Source organism: Symphalangus syndactylus, chromosome 9, assembly GCF_028878055.3.
Source record: "Symphalangus syndactylus isolate Jambi chromosome 9, NHGRI_mSymSyn1-v2.1_pri, whole genome shotgun sequence".
NCBI lineage: Eukaryota > Metazoa > Chordata > Mammalia > Primates > Hylobatidae > Symphalangus > Symphalangus syndactylus.
In genome coordinates this window covers 63,320,618-63,330,683 of record NC_072431.2, presented here as the reverse complement: position 1 = coordinate 63,330,683, position 10,066 = coordinate 63,320,618, and the positions used below count along the sequence as shown (strand labels likewise).

The 10,066-nt window shown below is 57.7% G+C and overlaps 2 protein-coding genes across 5 annotated transcripts; one reads left to right on the top strand and one right to left on the bottom strand.

Moving 5' to 3' along the window:
* Nucleotides 1–545: 545 nt before the first annotated feature.
* Nucleotides 546–1,778, top strand: CLDN4 (claudin 4). Its single transcript, XM_055292861.2, has one exon. It carries the CDS (start codon nt 752–754, stop codon nt 1,379–1,381), a length of 630 nt encoding a protein of 209 aa, XP_055148836.1. The 5' UTR covers nt 546–751; the 3' UTR covers nt 1,382–1,778.
* A 489-nt stretch (nt 1,779–2,267) lies between these two features.
* METTL27 (methyltransferase like 27) lies at nt 2,268–9,732 on the bottom strand. Of its 4 annotated transcripts, none has more exons than XM_055292857.2 (6): nt 9,695–9,732; nt 9,227–9,353; nt 8,262–8,390; nt 7,570–7,705; nt 7,192–7,284; nt 2,268–4,582 (listed from the first exon to the last, which is right to left on the bottom strand). In XM_055292857.2, exons 2-6 carry the CDS (start codon nt 9,347–9,349, stop codon nt 4,302–4,304), a joined length of 762 nt encoding a protein of 253 aa, XP_055148832.1. In that variant the 5' UTR covers nt 9,350–9,353; nt 9,695–9,732; the 3' UTR covers nt 2,268–4,301. The 4 variants fall into 4 exon arrangements, with proteins under 4 accessions (XP_055148832.1, XP_063502512.1, XP_055148831.1 ...); XM_063646442.1 differs by having other exon boundaries at nt 9,528–9,696; XM_055292856.2 differs by lacking the exon at nt 9,695–9,732 and adding an exon at nt 9,598–9,682.
* Between the last annotated feature and the right edge of the window lie 334 nt (nt 9,733–10,066).

The following is a 10,066-nucleotide window of genomic DNA, read 5'->3' as shown; positions in this document are numbered from 1 at the left end:
ATGCCGCAAAGACTGCTGGTGAGGCCAGATGCATGAGTGATCATAATCACAACAGTAGTGAAACTGCCAGTGATGAAACTGATAAGGACAAGAAATGACAATAATCAAGGTGGGGCTTCTCTTGGACGTTTCCAAGACTTCATTCTCAAATTCTCTCCCTGAGGGTCCCCACCCTGTCCTCCCACCTAAGCCTGGTATGAGGGGGCATTGGCCTGTGGGGACCCTGGTCTTCAGGCTCCCAAACCTGGCTGGGTCTGGCTGCCCCCTGGCCTTGCCCTGTGAAGATCCAGCTGTCCCTGGGCTGTGATTCAGTGTCTGTCTCCCGGGTGACCTCAGCATGGGCTTTGAGGAAGGGGAGAGAGTAGTTTCTTCTGAGACTGGATAGTGACTCAGGGACCCGGGGCTGGGGCCTCAAAAGTGCCTTTGTTGGCCTGGGCTCAGGAATCCAGAGAAACTGGTCAGGAGGAGGCCCCAGTGACGAAAACCCCTCCCTCTGCCCCCGCCCCTCTTCCAGAGCCATATAACTGCTCAACCTGTCCTGAGAGAGAGTGCCCTGGCAGCTGTCGTCCGGAAAGAACTGGTCTGCTCACACTTGCTGGCTTGCGCATCAGGACTGGCTTTATCTCCTGACTCACGGTGCGAAGGCACTCTCTGCCAACGTTAAGTCCGTCCCCAGCGCTTGGAATCCTACGGCCCCAACAGCCGGATCCCCTCAGCCTTCCAGGTCCTCAACTCCCGCGGACACTGAGCAATGGCCTCCATGGGGCTACAGGTAATGGGCATCGCGCTGGCCGTCCTAGGCTGGCTGGCCGTCATGCTGTGCTGCGCGCTGCCCATGTGGCGCGTGACGGCCTTCATCGGCAGCAACATTGTCACCTCGCAGACCATCTGGGAGGGCCTGTGGATGAACTGCGTGGTGCAGAGCACCGGCCAGATGCAGTGCAAGGTGTACGACTCCCTGCTGGCGCTGCCGCAGGACCTGCAGGCGGCCCGCGCCCTCGTCATCATCAGCATCATCGTGGCCGCTCTGGGCGTGCTGCTGTCCGTGGTTGGGGGCAAGTGTACCAACTGCCTGGAGGATGAGAGCGCCAAGGCCAAGACTATGATCGTGGCGGGCGTGGTGTTCCTGTTGGCCGGCCTTATGGTGATAGTGCCCGTGTCCTGGACGGCCCACAACATCATCCAAGACTTCTACAACCCGCTGGTGGCCTCTGGGCAGAAGCGGGAGATGGGTGCCTCGCTCTACGTCGGCTGGGCCGCCTCTGGCCTGCTGCTCCTTGGCGGGGGGCTGCTTTGCTGCAACTGCCCACCCCGCACAGACAAGCCTTACTCCGCCAAGTATTCTGCCGCCCGCTCTGCTGCTGCCAGCAACTACGTGTAGGGTGCCACGGCTCCACTCTGTTCCTCTCTGCTTTGTTCTTCCCTGGACTGAGCTCAGCGCAGGCTGTGACCCCAGGAGGGCCCTGCCACGGGCCACTGGCTGCTGGGGACTGGGGACTGGGCAGAGACTGAGCCAGGCAGGAAGGCAGCAGCCTTCAGCCTCTCTGGCCCACTCGGACACCTTCCCAAGGCCGCCTTCTGCTAGCAAGAACAGAGTCCACCTTCCTCTGGATATTGGGGAGGCACGGAAGTGACAGGGTGTGGGGGTGGAGTGGGGAGCTGGCTTCTGCTGGCCAGGATGGCTCAACCCTGACTTTGGGATCTGCCTGCATTGGTGTTGGCCACTGTCCCCATTTACATTTTCCCCACTCCGTCTGCCTGCATCTCCTCTGTTCCGGGCAGGCCTTGATGTCACCTCTGGGACTGTGCCTTGCTCACCGAAACCCGCGCCCAGGAGTATGGCTGAGGCCTTGCCCACCCACCTGCCTGGGAAGTGCAGAGTGGATGGACGGGTTTAGAGGGGAGGGGTGAAGGCGATGTAAACAGGTTTGGGCAGTGGTGGGGGAGGGGGCCAGAGAGGCGGCTCAGGCTGCCCAGCTCTGTGGCCTCAGGACTCTCTGCCTCACCCACTTCAGCCCAGGGCCCCTGGAGACTGATCCCTTCTGAGTCCTCTGCACCTGCCAAGGACACTAACCAGCCTGGGAGGGTGGCAGGGAGGAGGGGACGGCTTCACCCTCTGAAGTCCTGGGGTTTTTCCTCTTCCTTCTTTGTGGTTTCTGTTTTGTAATTTAAGAAGATCTATTCATCACTGTAATTATTATTATTTTCTACAATAAATGGCACCTGTGCACAGGAGGAACTTTTATTGTCTCTGATTTCAGCTGTGGAGGTGGGTGGGGCAGGGCAGGAGGCCTGGGCGGGGGGGTCAGTGAGGGGCAGGACCACTGTGTTTTGGCCGGGACATAAACATTTAAAAAAAAAAACAAAAAAAAAACGAGATCCAGGGAATTGTGAAAAATTGGAGCTCGGCCGGGTGCGGTAGTGAGAGCCTGTAATCCCAGCACTTTAAAAAGGTCGAGGTGGGAGGATCGCTTGAGGCAGGACTTTGAGACCAGCCTGGGGAACATAGTGGTGCCATCTCTACAAAAAGTTAAAAAAATTAGCTGGGCGTGGTGGCTCATGCCTGTAATCCCTGTACTTGGGGAGGTCGAGGTAGGCGAATTGCTTGAGCCCAGGAGTTTGAGGCTGCAATGAGCTTTGATCGCACCACTGCACTCCAGCCTGGGTGACGGGGCGAGACCTTATCTCTTAACGAAAAAAAAAAAATCGAAAAGGGCCTCCAAGGTATCACCTTAAAAAAGAAATTAAATGGGCCCCCAAGGTATCACCTTGTCCATTGTATGTGGGTTGGAGGGTAAAACCATATACAGGAAACAGTGTATGCCCAGGACCCCAGTGAAGGGTTGGGGACCCCAGGAGGGATGTCCCCATGTGGGCTCCCTGCTCCGAGGTATGGGCCACCTGCCACCCCCACCCCGCTGTTGTTCCAGCTTTGTTTGGGCAGCCAGGCTGGTCTGTTCCTCTTTGCTGAGTCACCATACAGGTCCCCCGTCCCAGCCTTTGCACAGCCGGTCCCTGCTTCCAGCCTGGAATGTCCCTTTTCCCTTCTCCACCCTTCTGGATCCTGCTTGTCCTGAAAGCCCAGCTCCCAGCCTCCTCCCCCATGAAGTCTTCCCACTGTCTTGGATGGAGAAATTATTATCAGCCCTGTTCACATCCCTGAGGTGCTGAGGGTCACCAAATGCCTTTCACCTGGAGGGCAGCCTTCAAGCCACGCCCAGAGCTCGGCATTCTGATCCCTTGATCGATGAGCAAACCAAGCGTGGCCCAGGCCCAGACCTACAGCTTGGGATTTTGGACTCCGAATTTGGGTGGGGGAGCTGTCCAGGACAGCGCTTTGGCCTCAGCAACCACTTGGGCTTGGCCTTGGCCGTGGGTCTCTGCCCTGCCACTGTTGTGCAAAGCATGTTCCAAGCTTGCTCAGGCTTCATTTTCTTGTCAGTAAGTTAGAGGTGAGTGGACCCAGCACCCTGGAAGGAGTGATCCAGGGAGGCCCCAGGAAGGGGTCTTCTCCATCACATCTTGCTTCTTTTTTTTTCTTTTTTTTTTTTTGAGACAGAGTCTTGCTCTGTTGCCCAGGCTGGAGTGCAGTGGCGTGCTCTAGGCTCACTGCAACCTCTGCCTCCCGGTGGGGGTTCAAGTGATTCTCTTGTCTCAGCCTCCCAAATAGCTGGGACTACAGGCATGCACCCACAGCACCTGGCTGATTTTTCCAAATTTTTTTTTTGAGACAGTCTCGCTCTGTCACCCAGTGGCGCCATCTCAGCTCACTGCAACCTCCGCCTCCTGGGTTCAAGCAATTCTCCTGCCTCAGCCTCGCAAGTAGCTGGGATTACAGGCGTGTGCTACCATGCCCAGCTAATTTTTGTATTTTTAGTATAGACAGGGTTTTGCCATGTTGGCCAGGCTGTTCTCAAACTCCTGACCTCGTGATCCTCCCGCCTCGGCCTCCCAAAGTGCTAATTTTTACAATTTTTCTTTAAGATGGGAGTCTCACTATGTTGCTCAGGCTGGTCGTGAACTCGTGGTCTCAAGTGATCCTCCTGCCTTGGCCTCCCAAAGTGTTGGGATTATAGGTGTGAGCCACCATACCCTGCCACGTCTCGATTCTGGAACCCACAGGAACAGAGGCCACTCTTTTCTGGGGCTAGAGAACTGTGGAGCCATGAGTCCCTTGGCCCCTTCTGGGAGCTCATTTAATAGGCAGGGCATTTCTGAGGGGCAGGGTTGGTTCGAAAGTCCCATTTTACAGGGGAGGCAGAGGAGGCCCAGGAGATGGGCCCAGCTAAGGCCACATGGAGTCAGGGGCCAGCTGGGGGCTGGGGGCTGGATCTCACTTCCTCAACCTGGGTCACCTTCCGTTTTCGGTACAGGTAGACAATGCCGGAGATGAAGCCATCCTTGGCAGAGATGCCGGGTACCACCTCCAGCTCGGAGGTAGCCAGCTCCCAGTGGTCCACAGGCCAGGCCACCAGGTGCCCCCACGCCCCAGCCTGCTCTAGCCTGTCCAGGGTGGCCTCCAGAGCCTCCTTGTATTGAAGGTTGGACGAGTTGGTCCTGGTGGTCAGACACACCAGCCCACCTAGGGGAGAGGAGTAGGTGAGGTGGGGGAGGGGCAGGAGCCACAGTCCTGGGCCATCTCTGCTGGGGATGGTTGTCCCTTCAAGGCAAGAAATTCTTCCAGCTTCCTTCCCAGGGCAGTCTTTCTGTGTCTTTTACATCGGGAATTCCTTTTTCTTTCTTTCTTTTTTTTTTGAGACCAAGTCTTGCTCTGTCACCCAGGCTTCAACCTCCGCCTCCCGGGTTCAAGTGATTCTCCTGTCTCAGCCTCCCTTGAGGCTGGGATTACAGGCATGTGCCACCACACCCGGCTATTTTGTATTTTTAGTAGAAACGGGGTTTTGCCATGTTGGCCAGGCTGGTCTCAAACTCTTGACCTCAGGTGATCTGCCCGCTGGGGATTACAGGCGTGAGCCACTGTGCCTGCCCACCCCCCCTTTTTTTTTCTTTCTTGAGATAGGATCTCACCCTATTTCCCAGGCTGGAGTGCAGCAGCGCAATCATAGCTCACTATAGCCTCCAACTCATGGGCTCAAGCAATCCTCCCACCTCAGCCTCCTGAGTAGCTGGGACCATAAGTGCTCACCACTACGCCTGGCTAATTAAACATTTTTTTTTTTTTTTTGTAGAGATGGTGTCTTGCTATGTTGTCCAGGCTGCTCTTGAACTCCTGGGCTCAAGGGATCCTCCTGCCTTGGCTTCCCAAAGTGCTGGGATTATGGGGGTGAGCTACTGTGCCTGGTGGGAATTCTTGACTTAATTCTCCTGGATTGAGGAGACGCCCTCCTCACCACTCACCCATGCCTCTGCCGGAGGATGTGACTGTGTCTGAATGGACAGGAAGAAAGCCCCCACGTGGGCTTTGGATCTTGGGCTATCCCTTCACCTCTCTGGGCCTCAGTTTCCCAGCTGGCACAGAGAGGATGATTATCTAACATCACAGGAAGGCTGGTATGTGTGTTTGAAGTGCCCTACAGTAAGTGCTGGCTGAATGGCCTTGTCACTTCAGGTCCAGGCACCTATAGTGTGCGTGCCCAGGGGGGCCTCAGGTGCACTGAGAAGGAGAGATGGGGAAGCCCCAATGACTGGTCTGGGAAGGTTTCCTGGAGGAGGGGGTAAGGAGAAGCAGGGCGTTGCTGGTAGAAGGGAGCGCGGCAAGAGGAGAGGCTCCGGAGCAGGGGAGACTGTCACCCATGGGCAGCCTGATGGGGCTGAAGGGCTTAGCAAGCACAGGTTGGGCTAGGAAGTCCGATCCTGGCTGCTTCACCCAGTAGAAAGTTCCTGTCTTCTTGGGCCCAACTTCAACCTTTCCAGCTGACCCCATCCGTGTCCCTGCATTTGTCAGCCTTCAGGGCTCCCCGGATGCCTGCCCAGACCTGCCCAGGCTTAGCCACAGCCTCTGCTGGGCCTGGCAAGGGGTGCAGAGAGGGGAGGGAGAGGAAGTATTTTTACCTCTATGATTTCCTGTCCTGTAGCCAGCCAGTGCCTCCTCGTTCTCATGCTCAGCCCCTCTCCTTTCTGCCTTAGGGTGCGCCCCACGTGGATTCCTCACTTGGTCTCGGAAATGCCTCTCTTCTCTACATTCTTGGAGCAGGGCCGGGCACAGTGGCTCATGTCTGTAATCCCAGCACTTTGGGAGGCCAAGGTGGGCGGATCACTTGAGGTCAGGAGTTTGAGACCAGCCTGGCCAACATGATGAAACCCCGTCTCTATTAAAAATACAAAAATTAGCTGGGTGTGGTGGTGGGCTCCTGTAATCCCAGCTACTTTGGAGCCTGAGGCAGGAGAATCTCTTGAACCTGGGAGGCGAAGGTTGCAGTGAGCTGAGATCGTGCCACTATACTCCAGCCTTGGCAACAGCGCGAGACTTTGTCTCAAATAAATAAATAAATAAATAAACAAACTCTGGGAGCAATGAGCACTCATGGCTCTCGTGGGGCCACCTCTGACCAGGCCCTGTGCTCTCTGGCCCCTTCCTGGGTCCCAGTGGGTTAGAGATCAAGGCCCAGAGGGCAGGGTCTGAGCCCTCTGCCCAGAGCAGAGAAAAGCACCGAGCAAGAACACAGCAGGAGATGGGAAACACACCTGCCTGGGCAGCTCGATGTGCAGAGTTTACAAACAGTGCTCACAGCTCTCACATCCCCTGAGCAGCCCCATATCCCAGATGAGAAGACTGAGACCAGGAAAGAGAAAGAGACTCCCCAAAGGCAGTCTATGAATGAGTGAGGAAGCAGGGAGAGGAAGGAACAGAACTGCGCCCTCACTGTGGGCCAGAACCAAAGCAAAAGCCTTACAGACAGGATTTCACCTGATTCTCACTGCAGTCCTACGGGGACGGGACTGTAGCATTTATACCACCTGGCTCCCAGGCTGGGAAATGGAGGCTTCAGAGGAGCGTGGAGTTGCTCCTGGTTGCCCATGGATAAGAGCCGAGCTGGCCACCTGTCTGCCCTGCCTGTTTGCCTGGGTCTGCTGTTGGTGGCTGGGATGTTAGGCTAGGTTGTGTGTGACGCTGGGCAGGACGCTGCCCCTCACTTAGCCTGAGGGGCTCTGGGGCCTGTGTCTGCACTGTGCACAGGGGAAGGTATATGGTGATGGGGGTTGGGGGTGGTTGGCTGGGCTGCTCCTCACCTGGCTTGGTGACACGTAGGAGCTCAGCTATCGCATTGCAGGGCACCTGGCCATCACTGAGAGCACCGACTATCAGCACCGCATCGAAGGTCCCTGTGTGTGGAGAGGGGGTGGGGACACGGTGTGATGCTTGGAAGGTACTTTGTCTATGGTGTGGCCTCAGACCACCCTAGGGGTGGGACGAGGCTACTACCCGCATCTGCAGGACCCAGGTCCCCTGGAGGATAAGTATGGCCCAGTTCTGGGCTGCAGTCAGATTGTGGGGTGCAGCGTTGAGTGAGGGACTGGGGTTTTAGTGTGGGAGGGGGATGGAGGATCAGCAAGGGAAAGGGCTTCATGAGGGTGGGCCTCAGGGTGTGGGGGTGGGAGAGAAAGTACCTTCTGGGCTGGGCAGAGGCTCCTGGCCCAGGGTGCAGAGGCTGAGGCGCTGATAGAGGCCGCGGGCCCGGGCCTGTTCCAGCATCCCTGGGCTCCCATCCACCCCGTGCAGCTGGAGGAAGCCTCGAGCCCGCAGCTGGGGTAGGGGTGGGAGACTCAGTCATGGTTCACACCTGCCACTTCCCAGCTGGGTCCCTGCACCTTGGGAGGGCAGTGGACTCTGCACTGAATGTGGCCCATGCATTTACTTTTTAAAATTTTTGAGACAAGGTCTCTCTCTGTCGCCCAAACTGGAGTGCAGTGGCGTGATCATAGCTCACTGCAGCAGCGTGATCATAGCTCACTGCAGCCTTGAACTTCTGGGTTCAAGTGATCCTCCCACCTCAGCCTCCCATGTAGCTGGGACTACAGGCGTGCACCACCCTGCCTGGCTAATTTTTAAATTTGTTTGTAGAGACAGGGGTCTTGCTATGTTGCCCAGGCTGACCTCAAACTCCTGGCCTCAAGCTGTCCTCCTGCCTCGGCCTCCCAAAGTGCTGGGATTACAGGTGCGAGCCACACCATGCCTGGTCCTGTCTCATGCATGTGGAACAGTGAGTCTGAGGCACGGGGCAGGGTTCTGGAGCCAGGGGCAGTAGGAGATGAGGAAGTGCGGGGCTGAGGAGTAGGCAGGGGATCCGGAAGAGCCTCACCTCGGCAGCCACTAGGCCTGTGCCACAGGCCACGTCCAGGATCAGGGCACTGTGGGGCAGGCCTGGAAGGGCTTGTGTGAGGCAGTCCACTGTGAGGTGGGGCGCACGGTACTGCAGGGCGGCCACATCCTGGGGAAAGAGTGCCGGGCCTACAACACCAGTGCCCCAGTGTTTGGGGGATCTCCCTTGTGGGGTGGTCTCGGAGTCTGCCAGGCTAAGCCGTGTGTGCTGGGGATCAAGCCTGGCTGGGGCTACTGTGAGGGGACACCCAGGCATGAGGTGCTTCCCATTGCTAAAGGGCCAGGACTGGAGAGTTAGCCTCCAGCCCACTGTACGGTGGACTCAGCCCTCCAGGGACCTTCTCTCCTGGCCAAGCGGCTCTCTCTGCTGAGTCCACATGACTTTTCTTTTTCTTTCTTTTTTTTTTTTTTTTTTGAGACAGAGTCTCCCTCTGTCACTCAGGCTGGAGTGCAGTGATGAGATCTTGGCTCACTGCAACCTCTGTGTCCCGGATTCAAGCAATTCTCCTGCATCAGCCTCCCGAGTAGCTGGGATTACCAGGCGCCTGCCACCACGTGGGCCTGGCTAATTTTTGTATTTTTAGTAGAGACAGGGTTTCACCATGCTGGCCAGGCTGGTCTCGAACTCCTAACCTCAGGTGATCCGCCCGCCTCGGCCTCCCAAAGAGCTTAGGATTACAGGCGTGTGAGCCACCGCGCCCGGCCCCACAGTGACTTCTCAATAGCACCTCCTCTAGGCGGCCCCCCCCTCGGGAGGTCATGGCCCCTGATGGGGCTGCCAATCCAGAGCTGTGAGGCGGGTTCTGGAAGGGGCAGGACTGTAGGGTTCTTAGCCAGGCCTCACTTCATTCTCACAGCCGCCCCCGGGTGCAAAGCTGATTCCCTACTTTACAGGTAGGAAAATGGAGGCTGGTCTAGTGGAGGCAAGGCCCCAGATGAGTTTACCTGGTCGTAGTCCGGAGCCCAGCGGTCATAGAAATGGAGCTTTTGGGCCAGGTCGGGGATGCCATGCGCGGTCCCGACTCGCGCCCGCACCTCGGGCAGGCTGCCTCCCTCCTCCTGGGCCATGCTCCTGTGGGGACACGGTTGCCCTGTCTCGAGGTCCACCTCAATCGCCCATCCCCTCCTTTCCCCCTTCCCTCCTCCCCCTGCAGAGGAGGCTGCCAGGCCACCAGCGCGACCCCTATCCCGGCCCCTAGCCCAGATGGGGACACTGAGCGCAGAGAGGGCGGGCTTGGATATTTACACTCTGGGGCTGCAGGGCTGGGGGAAGGGCAAGGTGGGAGAAGGGGGTGCCCCGCGGCTGGAGGAAGGACCTGTCTTCCTCTTTCCCGCCCTCCGACTGGGAGAGGGTCGGAGGTGGGCGACATCCGGAGCGAAAGGGTCTCGAAGGAGGCCAGAGTCAGAACTCACAGCCAATCGAGCTCGCCTGGTGCGTGTGGGCAACGGGACTCGGGGCGGGGCCTGTGTTGGGGCCCTGGCCACACCCTCACCGCCTGCCCGCAATGATTGGCTTTCCGCTAAGAGAAAATAGCCAATCAAAGGAAGGCGCTGGCAGTCCGCCCCCTACCGCCAGCCAATGAGCTCAAGGCTTGTGGCCCTCCTTCAGCCTGGGTAGAGCAGGGACTGCTGAGATGTTTTCCTGCTGTGCGGGTGTAGGGGCTTCTCCGTGGTCTGGCCCCGGCCTCCCCCTCCACCGCCAGGTAGCAGCACCTCCACCATCCCCCTCCAACTGCCCTCCTGCCTCCCGAAGTCCTTTATGCTTCCTAAAAGCATGAGGTTTGT